We start from the raw sequence: 16,837 nt of genomic DNA, 5'->3' as shown, positions 1-16,837 counted from the left end.
TTGTTAATAATAACTCACTTAGGGATAAAGATTTTAATGAAAACTTCTTAAAATCTAGGCTTTAATATGAAACCACCCCAAAACCATATGGCAAATTATTCAAACACTGCCCATTTCAAGACAATTTCAGCATAGTCCCATAAAAATGGCTATAAAGGATTGCATTAGTTTCTTCTATTTTTTCACCTAGCATTCTTCATGCAACATTCTCATTCCTAAATACTGTCAAAGATCCAGCAAATAGCTGCAAGAGCTGAGGTACTCGCATGCAGATCTTGCCAAATTGGGAAGTCCATATATATATCACAATCACCAAAATTTTAGGGTCCCAAAAGAATCATGAGTACCTATGACATTGTGTCAACCTAAAAATAATTAGAGATACAGAAAAGATGACAATGTCATTTCACATATTGTTCACTACAAGAGGGGAGAAGCCAAGGAAAATAAATAAATACAACAAGCAATGTTGAGTTTGACTCTTGCCTCTGCATTATCTATCCAAGGTCAAATGCTCGAAGTCAGGAACCTTATCATCTAGCTTGCATCAAGAATTTCCTTGGAGATGCCATCTGAAGTTGATGGTTATCGTAAACCCCAACTCTAACGGTATGCACTTCTAGCATTAGGTTTGGTCAGAGCCTCAACAAGCCTGAACATCCAACGGTCCAGCATTCCTGTTGGCACAAACAATAAAAGAAACTTGTACAGACCAAAATGATAAAAACGACACATTACAGACCAAAAGGAGGAAATTAAATGAATGTGAGAAGGGCCCTTCCATGAGCAAGGAAATGCTGTGAGAATTGCAGGAGGACATTTCAACATCAAACAACCTAGACTCCAAAAGATCAACTTATTGGAATTTCAATGAGTGGTAAACATCATTTTTCAAACTTGCAATATAGGGAACGAGTCTCCTGGATCTTGCTTAAAGTTCCATATATTGACCACCACAATATCCTAATTATTTGGCCCAACTTCAGACTTACCAATCGCCAAAAAAAAAATGTAAATAACTGTATTGATAAAAATAAATAAATAAATAGAAGTCCAGGTTGCTTCTTTTTTTTTTTTTTTTAATAGGTAAGAAAAAAATTTTCAAAACAGGTCTATTTCATGTACAAAGGACATGAAGAAGCATAAGAATTACAACAAGTATACTTTAGCACACTTTTAACAAATTTTTGTTATATGCTTGCACTTTAGCAAACTTTGCTAGTTTTCAGCTTTTAACTTTTATATATAGCTTTTAAAAACCTCACATTTTTCTCACTTTTTTAAAGTACAAGCATACTTTAACACACTTTCAACAAAAAGCAATCAGAAAAAAGCTAAATAAGCTAATCCCAAAAGCACAATATAAACAACACAATTGAATCACAAACCATAGAACCCCACGCGTGAGACCACTCATGTAAGGAACTAGTGACGGTTGCTAACAACTTAACCCCCATACTTTTCACATCTATGAAAGTGCGCCAATTGCATTCCCCCACACAATCCACATCAAACATAATCGAACAAGGTTACAAATATCTGAAAAATGCTTACTAGGTTACATTGAAATCCTCTGAAATTTCCCTAATTTTCTATCCTTTGGCATTTCTAAAAATAGTCTCTACCCAAACTTCTCATTTTGAATGAAAGTGGCTTCTATTTTCCAATAATGAGTTGTGCAAATCAAACAAAATAGAGATAAGGAAGCAAACCTGTTAGCGCAAAGGTACCACCTAATACTGCACACAGCCGGGTGATGAAGTGCAGAAAACTGCGACGTTCTTCTCTGATTGTCACAGTAATCGGTGACAGGTCATACAAGAAGTAGACAGCTGCATATAACAAAAGAAATGTGCTGATATTCAGTATCAAAAATCATCCCCCCAACCCCCCCTCCCCCTTTCTAAAAAAAGGAGAAAGTTGAATAAATTACATAAACCAACCTGGCCATGTCCTATCAGAATCTTTCATGGGGGAAAAGTATTCCGTGACAGAGAATTGATTAGTCGGTAAAACTTCTTTTGAGATATATCTATATTCGGTCGGAACAATCTGCATCACAAGGAAAAACATTGGTCATATAGACTCAAAAGGAGAAGGCAAAATCATTAGAGGAACTCAAAATAAGAATTTATATGGGGTTCTTTCAAATCTGTCATGCAAAAGGCTAAAAGGAGGCTAGTGCAGATGATAAAAGAAGGAAAAAGTGGTTGGGATCACATCTATGGATGTGAGAGGAACTGTGAAAGTGGAGCCCCTTCTTCAATTTTTTTGATAAGTAATGCAAATTTTGTAGAAATTGAATAATACTATATGTTCATGATGATGAAACAAGTAAAAAAAATATAAACAGAAATTTCAAATGGAAAATCTAAGAGAATCTTGGATCTTTAAAATGGAAGATCAGTGAATTAAACCCCAAACTAAGGACCAATAAAAAAAAGAGCGAAGGAGCAAGTATTTTGATTGATCCAGGTAACTTCCAATATCCTCAAACATACGACTATCCCACTCCTTCAATACAATCCACATCACACAAGCCAGCACCAAGTTCAGAACATCTGAGCCATGCATCCCAAACCAATTCCTCCAACCAAATAATGCAACAATCCCTAGCGTTACCTAATAAATCCCAAACATCCAGAACACATGTCGGCATCTCCCCACAAAGTTTTGAATACTGTTCCGGATTGACTACTGGAACGGAATATTTCGGTACCAGAATGTATTGGTGTACTGTTTTGGGATTAGTAAACCAGTTTTTTTTCTTTTTCTTTTTTCTTTTTTTAATTTAATTTTTACATCCCAAACCATGTCAATGTTGAAACTTAATAGAGAAACCTAAATCCAAAGTAAACTAAACAAATATCAAATAAAAACAAACTAAACCCGAGTGTACTTGGTGAAGGCTGAGATTGAATTCTAGACCACAGATATACAGGTCAATCAAAAAAGAAAGCCAGTGGATTCATACCTTTATGTAATATTTGAATGTCCCACTTGTGTCATGCAATATACGTTCTGTCCCATCAAGTGGATTGTGAATTCCGGGATATTTTGGGCCAAATGACAAATCATGGATGATGTGACTGATGTTCACATGAATAGATCCTTCAAAAATCTGTCAAGAATAAAAAGAAAAGAATGGGTACCTGGTGTGTAGAAGACAAAGACCAATTAAGGTAGGAACAATCCAATGTGACCTTGAGCAGAAAATTAAAATAAGTTACTTTAGAAAAAGCAACGTGACATAAAACTAACCCCGAAGATGTCATGTCAAGACCTATTAGAAAAAAATAGGGGAAAGGGCACCGGTGGGGTTCAAACCCCAGTGCCCACACACCACAGGAGGTGCTGAAACCACTGTGTATCCCTTGAATCCCAGATATCTATTGTTACTATCACTAATGATTTTCTTTTTGATAGGTAGTACTATTACTAATGATTATAACTATCGAAAGTCTCAATAAATATATAACCAAAGATTTGTCTAAACAAAAATTTCGACAGATATGTTGCAATGTTGATGACAACATATATCCAATACTTCAATAATTTTTTTAAAAAGAAAAAGAAAAAGTTTGAGGATGTATTTAACATGTTGATAACTTGTTGCCAGCAAAAATTTCTCATCACCATCTGGCACCTTTCTCTGGCTGTGTTTCCCAAATTTCCAAATGTTAGTGAAACAAATAACATAAACCCATCACTCTTCTCTTTTAATTTTGGCTAACTTTACTGTCGAACCAATGTTTTACCCCCTACAAAAGAATCCTATAGTTTCAAGCAGTAGCACTTTGCTCCCATCTATAATAAGGAAATCAAATAGAAAATAATTAGATGCACTTTCAAGTTTTAGATTGTTCATGATTATTGCACCATTAATAGGGATGATATAACAATTAAACTTTTACAAAAAACTTAACCTTTTTTTTTCAAGTACAAAAACCTAAGCTCTGTTACAGTATGCAAAATCAACTTTGTACAAAAGGTTTTTCAAAGCAAACATGTCCCGATACAACAATGTGGACAAATCAGCCACAAATAGTCACATGAAGCACATCACTTCTCATTATTTTCTATATAGGAGACACCAACAGCAGAGGACAAAAACTTACAATATATTACTTTCAGTGTCTTCATAGGTAAAAAATAGAAAGAATTGTGGACATAAAACTAGTTTCTTAACGAAAAATTTTATTGAAACCAAAGAAGATATTGTTAGGGACATGTAATTACTCCCACAAAAAGAAGATATTTTCAGTGAGAATTAAACTACACCTATCATCTAGTAAAGTGAGATACCCAAAGAAATATAAGTATAGCTGTTAAATAAATAAATGAGATGTAACCATCTTATGCAAACTTGTTCTACTACTATGATATTTTGTGCAAACAATACTACTAAAAATGACTGATCAATCTTTTTGAGGTAGTTTTAGATGCCACAAATTTGTTACCTGTACAGAGTTATAAACTAAAAAAAATTTGTAACCATTTTAACACATGTTCTATGACTAAGTCACACCAAAGCCAATATTCCCTTACTCTGAACCTCAACGCTAATTGTTACCTTCAATATTCATACCCTTTTTATTCTGTAGCAGACATCATTGTAAGCAAATGTCAGAAAATTAGTCTTTATCCTTTATTATAATCAAACAATAAAAACCCTAAATTTTAAACAAAGCAATATAATTCAAAACCCCGCTGATTAATAGGAAATAAAAATTTTGAAGATGGAAACAAAATTTAGTGCTGTAAAATGTTAGATGCTCCACTTTGCAGATTCTGAGACATTATATGGAATCACATTCCCACAGAGAATAGAGTTCAATGTGCACTCACCATTTGGGCAACATAAATGTTTAGCCCATGAACTGAAATGTGAAAGTTTCCAGCAACTCTTTGGACATCTAAGACCCCATAAACCTGAAAAAGAAAGTAAAACAAAATATTAAGGGCTTCTTTGGTAAGCATGATATCCAAGCTAAATGGACAAGCTGAAATCATAAACATTGAGAATTCCAAAGGACAACTACCCGGCATCCTTCTCCATGTGCTAATGCTTGCTTCACTTTCTTGATCATATTTTCTGCAGCTTGATCAAAGAATTGAAATTTCTGGTCCGAATCCTCATGCTCATCTTTATTACCATCTGATCAAAGTTGTTTATCAAATATTGAACATTGCAACAACTAAGTGCCATATATCTCTAAGTAGAAATATAAACTTGTTATGATCTATGTTACATGATAAACATCTTTTAGACCAAAAAAATCTATGGGCACCAAGGCAGTTACCATGCTTATGCTCTGCATGTTCCTTTTCTACTAGATCAGACAAATATTCAGTGCCGATGATATGACCATCATTGTTCAAGCGCAACTGCATACAATCTAAATTTGTTAGCAGAGGGACAAGAGAGAGAGAGAGAGATGCAGGACAGCCAAAATTGACACAGCAACAAAATTGAAGAACATAAAATTTAAAAACAAAAAAGTAATAATAACCTAGGAGCCAACACCTAGGCTTGCTTGGAGTCAACACCAAGCAAGAGAGAGCAAACCTAGGAGTCATCACTTAGGGTTGGTTGGTGTCCGCACCGGACAATTGGAAAAATTTCAAGAGAAACTTTACTAATCAATCAAACTGTAAAACAAAACTGAAACTTGGGTTCCTTAAATAGAGTTATAAACATATTATCCTAGTAGGAATAGGAAGTAACTTTACTACCCAGTTAAGAAAAGGAATTAAACTCCTAAACAAGTTGGACCATATTCTATTTTGCATCTACATCCATAAGTTTGCATAATTGGAGGCCTATATCTTGTGTCCGCATTGAGAAAGAGGCTAGAACAAGAAACACACACAGGTAACCACTTATTAAGGTTAAAATTCTCTGAAATTAGAGACAAAAGTCTGTAATTCCATTTGTGTTTATCGTTTTTGTAGGAGCCAATAGAATTTCATTGATCAATTCATTTTTCAATACCTTAACCTACAGATTTTTTTTTTTTTTTTTTGTAAGTTCTATTTTTGATAAGTTAAACAAATTCAGAGGCATGTTTGCTGTGCACTTGGTGTTTACATAATTCCCATTTCTTTTATATGGTGGAAGTTGATTTTGCCATGCTTAAATTAGAAAGGACCATGTTATGAAATCATGTTGCTCACAATTTTAGGAAAATAAGGAAACCATTCCAAATCTAAACAACTATGGGAAGAGAATAATAAAGACTTTGTCCTTCAATAAAAATCTTAAATAATAATTTTTTTCATTATTTATCAAAAAAAACAGTTCAATATATAATATATCTCCAAACATTACTTTTAAAAAAATATATATATCTCCAAACATCTATTCTTTTTTAATAGGCAAATAAATCTTACCAACTTGGATTAAACCCATGACTTGACCCTCCACCCCTATTTATTTATCTTTCATTGTTGCCTCCACCCTTATTTGTGGAGAGAAAACTTCCCTTGATCTAAAGCAATGTAGTCAAAGGTGAGCCAGGCACTTGACTAGGTGCTCAGGCGAGGTGAGCCGCCTTTAGTGAGGCACTTGTTTAGGCTCCAAAGGCGAGTGCCTCAAACAAAGTGTGGAGGCTTGAGGCAAGAGCCTCAATGAAATTCAGCAAAAAAAAAAAAAAATTGAGGGAATTTCAATAATTTGGCCAATGAAAATCTTGTTTTGTACTTTAATTCAAGTCAATGAGTGTGTCTCTCTCTCACTCCTGATCAATTTAGGAAAGGATTTCATTTTTAAATTTCAATCATATAGACTTTTAGATTTGATGGTTGTTAACACATTAGGGTGCAACGTAGTGGGTTGGAGGCTTGGGATGAGCTGTAGACCAAGACAGCCTCGTCTTGATCCCCACAAGGAGTTCCCTTCCATTGCCTGATACACAAACCTGGTGGGTGGAGTCATGTATCAGTGATTTACTCCCCATAGGTGGGGTCTAAAGCACCCAGCCTTGGTGAGGCTCCAAGTCATCAACAACAGATTTGATAGTTGTTCTATGTATGTGTGTGTGTATAAAGGCATGTTGTAAAGCCTGTTCTTAGTTAATTAATAGAACCTCCAACAAATTTGAAATTTTCAAACCATGCCTAAAAAGCAATAGATGCATATGATTTGAGTTCATTATTTACAAAATAAGTATATTTAGAATGGATGTCTTTTTAGCGCCTCGTTCCTCGAACAATACAAGGACTTGGCACCTTAAGGTCACCTCTTGCCTTTGACTATACTAATCTAAAGAACATTGACCTTCAAACCTTTATGCATTACCATTACGCTAGCACGGCTTATCAATGTCACAAATGTGTACTGCATAAGATTTTTTTCAAATACAAAATAATAATTTCATCAAAGGGAGCAAAAAAAGGGCACAGGCACAACCTCAATTCACAAGTACTGCTTTAAATTATATAATAAAGTCTATAACATGCGAAGAATAAACTTTTGGAGGTAGGAAAAGGTCTTACCTTCCAAATGTTTGTATCAAGATCCACTTCATGCTTGCCAGACATATCAATCGCATCAACACTTAAAACTGCACGCAAGCTAGCACTTAGAGATGGAAAAACAAAAAATATGTAAACAAACTGGCATTTACTTAAGAAGGTAGAAGAAAGAAATATGCTAACCGTCACAGGGTAAAGAAGGAAATGTCATATTTATGTGGATTGGAAGAGTTTCTCCACGTTTCAAATCAACAGACATCTGCCAAATACATAGAACATTAGTCCAGATGAACATGTGCTAATAAAATATTAATGGTCACACCAAATGGATCACCCGTTATCTAATTACTTGGTCAATCGAGTTTGTCAAAAATACATAGATAAGAGCATTCCTTGAGTCAAAATGTCTACATAGTCTTATATTTCAGTTTTGCATCCAATAATTAACAAATTCTAATTGCTTTTCGCTGTAATTTCCTCCAAAGAAATATTAGTCTTTGAATTGCAAATTTAGACCAACTATAACCAGTGATCAACTTAATTTCATCAAAATTTTATTGATTTATTTATTTATTTAAATAAAAGAATAAAAATCCACATTATGCATATCTAGAGGTTGGGATGGCAAGTGCATCGCGGGTTCAAGTCCACGGACCAATCTCTCTAAGAATGTCTACCAATAACCCCTCTCAAACTTCACAGCTATGCTCCCCTAATGGCAAGTTCAAAACCATAACGAACTGAAACATTGAGAACAAGGAAGAATCCGAAATGGGCAGCAAAATAAACAAATAAAGCGCGAACCTGATGAACCGTATATGTGGTAAGATAATATCTCAGCTCGTGCAGGAACAACAACGCCATTATCGCTAAACCCACAACAGAAACTACCCAAAAAATAAAAATTCAATTAGCAGCCATGAAATTAAAATCTAAGAAAAAAAAATACAGAGAGAGAGAGTTGGATTACCAAGTGCTCCAGATTGAGTTTTCTGAAGCAAGTGATCCTCTGCGCGAGGAAACGCATCGATGCTCTTTATAGCTTGCTTCACACGCATCTCTCCTTTTCTGTACCCCAACATTCAAAATTAAACTCTTATCAATTTTTTTTGAATCAGCTCAAGATTTTTCTCATTTATTTGTGCTTGTTTGAATTTGTGGAATTAATATAAAATAAAAATCATGAATTTCTCTTGTATATACAATTTGGTTGGTTTTTGATCGACCCGTACAGGAAGATCTATATATACTAAAAATGGTAGAATTGGGCAAGATATCAAAATTGGATTGCAAATGTAAAGAATAAAAGAAAAAGAAAATACGAACCTGGTGAGGAATGAATCGCAGAAAAGAGAAACCAAATGGAGTTAGGGTTTTGGGATTTGAAGAAGGTCGGATTTATTGCCGTTCGGTGGATATATATTGGTAATATTATAATATAAAGTTTTGGAGTAATGCGACGACGAGAACGCAACACCCTCGTGGTAGTCTCTCTCTGCCTAGGCGACTTCGACTGGTTTGAAACGAAGAAGGGTGGGTGGCTGATTGCTAATAATTATCCTAATAATTCCAATTCCAAACATGGAAATGCATTTTTCTTTTTTCTAATTCCACGGTTATAATAATGATTTGAATTATAGATGTTTTTGCTACTAGACTCTCGGTGAAAAATATTTATATTTTTAAAAAATAAAATTAATAATAAATGAATGGGAAGAAAAATGTGTTTTGATATAAAAAAATATTGTTGTTAAAATAAAGTATTTATCGTCAAGAGTATTGTAATTTATTAATAGTTTTTTTTTTTGAAAATGGTAATTATAATTTTATATAAATAAAAGTTATTAACATCTAAATTATGGATAAAATATAAGGTTTGAAGTTATCTATTATTCTTTGATCATTCTAATTTATCTTTTAATCACATTTTTTAAACTTAATTTGTAATCAATTTTGACTAAAAAGTTTCTATCAAAAAAAAAAATTTTTTTTTCTAAAAAGTAGAGATAGTTGTGGAAATAATTTAATATGAACACACAAAAAAAATACAAATTATAAGATTGAGATTATTACTTATAAAGCATCTTTTTTAAAATTGAGATTATTACTTATAAAGCATCTTTTTTATAAAAAATAAAAAAAAAAAATAAAAAAAAAGATGCTTTATAAGTAATAATCTCAATCTTATCATCTATATAGTTTTTTTTTTTTTTAAAGGAAAGTATGAATTTATTGACTACAAAATTGAACTTTTTTCATTAATAGTAATGCTACAACATAATATTTTCACAACAATTATGTTGGTAAATTGATTGTGGTTTTCATGAATCTACTACAAATATCATTTGTTTTTACTTAATAATTAATAAGTCACATGATAAAAATATATTAATAATTAAAGATGTTTAAATTTTATTATATTAAAAATAAATTATGAAATATAATTCAATAAAATTAAATTTATTTTAATTTACTTGAAACTTTTGTCAGTATAATTTTAAATTTATTGAAATGTTGTAATAGAGTTTTATGTATATAGTTGAAAGTTTTAGTAATAGAGTTTTAAATTTCTTTGAATTTATGATATGTTTGTTTCGCTGGAAAACCTTCTATAAATATAGTTTTCCACATTTTTATGTTTGGTAGTGCACCAAAAAAAAAAAAAGTTAATGAAAAACTATCTTTGATCAACGAAAAACCCTAATAAAAATAAGGCTTATTTTCTATAGGTTGTTTTCCAAAATAAAAATTGAAAAACAACCTCTCTCTCACGTGTTCATCTTCTATAAATATTATCTTTGTCTGTAGCTGTGGGAAACATAATGTTTTGATGCCTTCTTTCTCTCATGGTAAGTTTTCTCACTTTTTCTCTCTTCCCTTTGTTTTTTCTCTCCTTACACTCTCATTGTCACCAATTATGATCTCTCTTCTTCCCATAGATCTCTCTCTCTCTCTCTCTCTCTAACTGTCTCTCTTCTCTCTTTTCTCCATGTTTCTCTTCCTCTTTGTAACACAACTCTTTGATTAGATTTTTTTTTCCCTCACTGATCGGTCAATAGCTCCAACTTGCAAAGGAGAACAAATTTGCAGCGATAATTATTTCATTCCTCTCTACCAAATCCCAATTCTTAGTTTTGAATTTCAAGCTTGATTTTCTTTTTTCTCTAAGAAATTTTTGATTTAATGAATTCTAGGTAGAAGTTTCTTCTTTTTCGTACATAAAGTGCAACAAAAATAAAAATAAAAAATAAAAAAAGAAGAAGAAGAATGAATGAATGAAGTAAAAGATGAAAATTTTAAATATAGTACCTTTATTGTTCTAAATTGCTTTTACATGGGACAATCTTTACCATGGACTAATAATATTGTTATATAATAAATGATAATTGTTTAGGAGAATTGCATTTGTTGGCAGATACTTTATGCGAATACTATGCAATTATGATATATTATGCGATATATTATGTAAATACATAATATAAAGTAATATTGAAAACTTGTGGTTGACCATGGTAGACAATTAGTATACCAAAAAAAAGAGTAGATAATTAAAAATTATTGTTATTTATACTTATTGAAAATGTACTCTCCTGTCAAATATATATATATATATAGAGAGAGAGAGAGAGAGAGATGGTTGATATATGTGTGTGTGTGTGTACGTACATACGTTATAAGCAAGATGAGTGATAGAGATCATGAAAATTTGACAACTAATTAATTTTGATTGTATCTATAGTCAAAATTTTAGTATGAAAACCAAATTCATTATGGGTTTTTTATTTTATACTGATTACATTAGTTGATTTACATAATACACATATTTTAAATTAAACAAGAAATATTTTTAAAAAAATTGTATACCAAATACCAAAAAACATTCTCAAGCTCATTTTCAAGGTTGTTACCAAACAATAAAAAATGAGACAGTTTTCTAAAAAATGGTTTTTGGAAAATGAGCCATTTTCCAGAAAACATTAATGTTGAAACAAACCAAGCGTTAAATAATAGAGTTTTATATAAAGTAAATTATATGAGTCATCTATACTATATATAAGAAGATTCCCATTTTTCAACTGGATTTTTATGTGTTTCAAAATTACCCTCATTAATGAAGGGTAACTTCATTTAGAAATGGAGTCATAAATGTTAAATAACAAATTTTATTTTGAATTCAAAAAAAAAATTCCTAAAAAAAAATTCCCTTCACATTTAAAAAAAAAAAATTATAGTTATTGCTTATCTTTAATTTTTTTTTTTGAGGGACTCTTATCTTTAAAGTTTATCATTTTTATTTGTTTGAAAAATAAAAATATATATTTCTAAATTATAATATATGTAAATTATTAACCTTTGCCCAAAAAAATAGAAGAGCTTTTTTTGTTAAGTTTTATTATAATTTTGGCTTGGATAATTAAAATTAAATCTTTATAGAGCATACGTCATAAGTTGAAATTCTATTGTATTTATCAACAACAAAAAATGACAAAATACTATTTTAGTTCCTAAATTTTACCAAAAATTTATTTTTCATAACTAAACTTAAAAAAAGTTATTTTTTTTTTTATCTTTAAATTTTGTAAAGAGCTTTTTTTCTCTAATAATTAGAAAAAAAAAATATGTGGATGGAAAATTTTCAATAATTTAGGATTAAAAAAACTTTTTATAGTTGAAGGTTTGAGGATGAAAACAAATTTTTATAAAAATTTAGATAGTACTTTAATTTTAACCCCAAAAAAGAAGGTTAAGATATTGGTAATAATTTTCTCAAAAAAGAAAAAAGAAAAAAAAGATATTGGTAATAATTTCATTAGAACTTGGAGAGCAGGAAGCCCACAACACACGCAGCATGAGCAAGACGGAGTTGACTTGACTTGATTCAAAGTTGTCCACAAGGGATCCTCTATGACAACAATGCGCACAACACCACAAATCATATCAAAATCCACCACGTGTACATTTCAACACGTGGCTTTACGTCATTGGTCACGTCCATCCCTCCAACTGCCACGTAGACTTCCCCAAAATTACTGAAAAAACAATTTACCTACCCGTTATATTTCACACAACCCCCCACCCCACCGCTCCAAAAACAAAAACACAACCGAAAAAACAAAACAAAACATAACAAAGAAAAGCAACTCTTCTCATCAACCGTTCGATAAGTCACCATTTCATTCACTCTCTCCAGAGAATGCGATCTACACCCCTCTGGTCTCTCTCTCTCTCCTAACTCGAATTGAAAGTTATAAACTCTCTTCGATTCGAGCTTGAGCTTTTCACTTTCCACAAAATCGAAAATCAGATTTAAATTTTTTTTTTTGTTGGTTCGACGTAAGTGAAACGTTGAAACTCGAATTGATATTTATACATTCTATTCGATTCGAGCTTAGCTTTTTCTCACTTTCCATTAGTATTAAAAAAAAAAAAAAAATTCAACACTCTTTTGCATAATTTTGTAACCAAACCGTTCGATATAAGTTAAACTTTGAAACTCGTGTTGAAATTTATATGCTAAATTCGATTCGATTCGAGCTAAGTTTTGTGTTTTTATTTTTGCTATATTTTTACAGAGGCTCTCGAACAATCCAGAATGGAATCCAAGTTATTCATCAAGCTAGGTTTGGTTTTATTTGCGCTTTGCTTTGTATTCGATCGATCCGAATCCGCGGTTTCGAGCATAGATCTCGGCTCCGAATGGGGGAAAGTAGCGGTGGTGAATCTGAAGCCCGGCCAGAGTCCGATCTCGATCGCGATCAACGAGATGTCGAAGCGGAAATCGCCGGCGCTAGTCGCGTTCCACTCCGGCACTCGTCTCCTCGGCGAAGAGGCCGCCGGAATCGTCGCGCGGTACCCGGAGAAAGTCTATTCGCAAGTCCGTGACATGCTCGGGAAGCCTTACGGTTACGTTAAGAAGGTTCTCGATTCAATGTACTTGCCGTTCGACATTGTGGAGGACTCTCGGGGCGCTGTGAGTTTCAAAGTCGACGGCGGCGGCGACGACGGCGTCGCTGTTTATTCGGTCGAGGAGTTACTGGCGATGATTTTGGGTTACGCGGCGGATTTGGCCGAGTNTGGTAATAATTTCATTAGAACTTGGAGAGCAGGAAGCCCACACCACACGCAGCATGAGCAAGACGGAGTTGACTTGACTTGATTCAAAGTTGTCCACAAGGGATCCTCTATGACAACAATGCGCACAACACCACAAATCATATCAAAATCCACCACGTGTACATTTCAACACGTGGCTTTACGTCATTGGTCACGTCCATCCCTCCAACTGCCACGTAGACTTCCCCAAAATTACTGAAAAAACAATTTACCTACCCGTTATATTTCACACAACCCCCCACCCCACCGCTCCAAAAACAAAAACACAACCGAAAAAACATAACAAAGAAAAGCAACTCTTCTCATCAACCGTTCGATAAGTCACCATTTCATTCACTCTCTCCAGAGAATGCGATCTACACCCCACTGGTCTCTCTCTCTCTCCTAACTCGAATTGAAAGTTATAAACTCTCTTCGATTCGAGCTTGAGCTTTTCACTTTCCACAAAATCGAAAATCAGATTTAATTTTTTTTTTTTTGTTGGTTCGACGTAAGTAAAACGTTGAAACTCGAATTGATATTTATACATTCTATTCGATTCGAGCTTAGCTTTTTCTCACTTTCCATTACTATTAAAAAAAAAAAAAAATTCAACACTCTTTTGCATAATTTTGTAACCAAACCGTTCGATATAAGTAAAACTTTGAAACTCGTGTTGAAATTTATATGCTAAATTCGATTCGATTCGATTCGAGCTAAGTTTTGTGTTTTTATTTTTGCTATATTTTTACAGAGGCTCTCGAACAATCCAGAATGGAATCCAAGTTATTCATCAAGCTAGGTTTGGTTTTATTTGCGCTTTGCTTTGTATTCGATCGATCCGAATCCGCGGTTTCGAGCATAGATCTCGGCTCCGAATGGGGGAAAGTAGCGGTGGTGAATCTGAAGCCCGGCCAGAGTCCGATCTCGATCGCGATCAACGAGATGTCGAAGCGGAAATCGCCGGCGCTAGTCGCGTTCCACTCCGGCACTCGTCTCCTCGGCGAAGAGGCCGCCGGAATCGTCGCGCGGTACCCGGAGAAAGTCTATTCGCAAGTCCGTGACATGCTCGGGAAGCCTTACGGTTACGTTAAGAAGGTTCTCGATTCAATGTACTTGCCGTTCGACATTGTGGAGGACTCTCGGGGCGCTGTGAGTTTCAAAGTCGACGGCGGCGGCGACGACGGCGTCGCTGTTTATTCGGTCGAGGAGTTACTGGCGATGATTTTGGGTTACGCGGCGGATTTGGCCGAGTTTCATTCGAAGGTGCCGGTGAAGGATGCTGTGATTGCTGTGCCGCCGTATTTCGGGCAAGCCGAGCGGAGAGGGTTGATTCAGGCGGCGCAGTTGGCCGGAATTAATGTGCTTTCGTTGATAAATGAGTATTCCGGGGCGGCATTGCAGTATGGAATCGATAAGGATTTCTCGAATGAATCAAGGCATGTTATCTTCTATGATATGGGTTCGAGCAGTACCTATGCTGCACTTGTGTATTACTCGGCTTATAATGCTAAAGAGTTTGGGAAAACCGTGTCAGTCAACCAATTTCAGGTGAGCTTCGAAACATTGCTACTTTGGTTGGGTTTAGGAATAGGGTAGAAAATAGTTATTGGGAATTGCAATTGTTTTAAGTTTGAAACTTGATTCGTATTCTTGCGAGGTTGTGAATGATTGGAAGCTGTATAGATTACACTGTGAATGAGTAATTCATTACCGTGCTTAGTTTAGTAGTTCCATGAGAATCCATTTATGGGTTTTTAAAATTTTTTTGGAAGGTATCCATTTTTCCTAAAACGTGTGGGAAGACTTTGTTAGTAAACCAATTTCAGTTGAGCTTTGATACATTGCAACTTTTCGTAGGAGTTAGGAATAGGATATAAATATTTGTTGCAAATTGCAATTGATAAGCTTGACACTAAATTCGTATTCTTTTGAAGTTGTATATGATTGAAAGTCATCTAAGTTGATAAAAGTATGTACAAGAAGGAACTCCAATTTGCGATTCATTTCTTAGCAAACGTTTTATTAGTAATTTATTTCCTTGCAGTTGTTGAATTTATTGAGAATCAAAAAATATTTTAAGTATCCATTTTTTCTATATAGACAAACACGTGGAGGTCAGGATTTTGATATTTGTTCCCCATTCATGTTGCGGATGGGTAACAATACCAGATTTGTTGGAAAGTTTCACATTGATGGCACAAACTCCTCACATTGATAGACTATTTTAATGATTTTGATTATGTTGGCTACTCTGATTTGATGTGAAATAGATGTTAGTGTCAATGAACTCTAGCTCAAATGGCATTGCCTCCCCCCAGAAGAATGGCTGGAGGGAGAGGTTGCGAGTTCAAAACCCACTTGGTTTGTGTGTAATTTACCAATAAATAAAAAAATGTCAATTTCAACCATTCTTTACTTCTTTATACTTGATATTATCAGCTTGTAGTCACTCTCTTCCTTAAATATAGGCAATTTGTTGTGCCAATTTTTATTGAACTTAAAAAAAAAAAGATGTCAATTTCAACCATTCTTTACTTCTTTATTCTTGATATTATCAGCTTGTAGTCACTCTCTTCCTTAAATATAGGCAATTTGTTGTGCCAATTTTTATTGAACTTTATTATGAAATAGCTTGTACTTGTAGTTGTTATATTTTAACCCTTTTTAGCATTTGTGTTTTGTTGCCTTTTGCTTTGTTCTCTATGCTGTTTCTTGTTTCGTTTCTTACACTGGCATATTTTAGTGGTTTTAGCTTGCCATTAAGCTCAAAAATTTTGTGCAGGTTAAGGAAGTTAGATGGGACCCCGAGCTTGGGGGTCAGAATTTGGAATTACGGCTGGTGGAGTACTTTGCAGATGAGTTCAATAAACAAGTTGGAAATGGGGTTGATGTGCGGAAGTCTGCCAAGGCGATGGCTAAATTGAAGAAACAGGTTAAGCGTACAAAAGAAATTCTAAGTGCAAACACAGCGGCCCCAATATCAGTTGAATCCCTCTATGATGATCGGGACTTCAGGTAGGTGGATATTGAAGCACATCATCCATTCCTAGTGAAATATTATAACACACATAAATCTTTTTACCTATCAAACAAAAATTGTTATAACTTATTTTTTATTTTTTGTTTATGAGCTTTTATTTACATAAAGAAAAAGTGACGTTACTGTTGAACTAGTGAAGAGAGCTTGTTTATCACTGTGAATCCTTATTCTTTGATATAGCATTTTAAAGAGTCCATTTTCACCAAATAACCAGTGGAATGAACT

The 16,837-nt window shown here is 33.8% G+C and overlaps 2 protein-coding genes across 3 annotated transcripts; one reads left to right on the top strand and one right to left on the bottom strand.

The window, feature by feature from the left end:
• Positions 1 to 275: 275 nt before the first annotated feature.
• On the bottom strand, positions 276 to 9,043 carry LOC136067529 (uncharacterized). The gene is made up of 12 exons (XM_065773564.1): positions 8,803 to 9,043; positions 8,447 to 8,544; positions 8,281 to 8,363; positions 7,660 to 7,735; positions 7,498 to 7,565; positions 5,304 to 5,388; positions 5,043 to 5,158; positions 4,849 to 4,932; positions 2,975 to 3,121; positions 1,944 to 2,052; positions 1,713 to 1,832; positions 276 to 677 (listed from the first exon to the last, which is right to left on the bottom strand). The coding sequence occupies exons 2-12, from the start codon at positions 8,532 to 8,534 to the stop codon at positions 604 to 606; spliced, it is 1,050 nt and encodes a 349-aa protein (XP_065629636.1). The 5' UTR covers positions 8,535 to 8,544; positions 8,803 to 9,043; the 3' UTR covers positions 276 to 603.
• Positions 9,044 to 13,825: 4,782 nt separating this feature from the next.
• On the top strand, positions 13,826 to 16,615 carry LOC136067500 (heat shock 70 kDa protein 17-like). 2 transcript variants are annotated; one of them, XM_065773489.1, is made up of 3 exons: positions 13,826 to 13,959; positions 14,324 to 15,120; positions 16,355 to 16,615. In XM_065773489.1, the coding sequence occupies exons 2-3, from the start codon at positions 14,344 to 14,346 to the stop codon at positions 16,589 to 16,591; spliced, it is 1,014 nt and encodes a 337-aa protein (XP_065629561.1). In that variant the 5' UTR covers positions 13,826 to 13,959; positions 14,324 to 14,343; the 3' UTR covers positions 16,592 to 16,615. The 2 variants fall into 2 exon arrangements, with proteins under 2 accessions (XP_065629561.1, XP_065629579.1); XM_065773507.1 differs by lacking the exon at positions 13,826 to 13,959 and adding an exon at positions 13,966 to 14,080.
• The last annotated feature ends 222 nt before the right edge of the window (positions 16,616 to 16,837 follow it).

Source organism: Quercus suber, unplaced genomic scaffold (genome assembly GCF_002906115.3).
Source record: "Quercus suber isolate HL8 unplaced genomic scaffold, Cork oak 2.0 scaffold_1, whole genome shotgun sequence".
Lineage (NCBI taxonomy): Eukaryota > Viridiplantae > Streptophyta > Magnoliopsida > Fagales > Fagaceae > Quercus > Quercus suber.
This window is presented reverse-complemented; position numbering and strand designations above follow the sequence as displayed.

What these genes read in the sequence shown, in the direction of transcription:
- LOC136067529 (XM_065773564.1), bottom strand. Translation starts at nt 8,534, where the DNA reads ATGCGTGTGAAGCAAGCTATAAAGAGCATCGATGCGTTTCCTCGCGCA. An exon ending in CACATGGAGAAGGATGCCGG is followed by an intron (nt 4,933 to 5,042) that starts GTAGTTGTCCTT and finishes TTTCTTTTTCAG; the next exon opens with GTTTATGGGGTCTTAGATGT. An exon ending in TTCTGATAGGACATGGCCAG is followed by an intron (nt 1,833 to 1,943) that starts GTTGGTTTATGT and finishes TGTTATATGCAG; the next exon opens with CTGTCTACTTCTTGTATGAC.
- LOC136067500 (XM_065773489.1), top strand. Translation starts at nt 14,344, where the DNA reads ATGGAATCCAAGTTATTCATCAAGCTAGGTTTGGTTTTATTTGCGCTT. An exon ending in TGTCAGTCAACCAATTTCAG is followed by an intron (nt 15,121 to 16,354) that starts GTGAGCTTCGAA and finishes AATTTTGTGCAG; the next exon opens with GTTAAGGAAGTTAGATGGGA.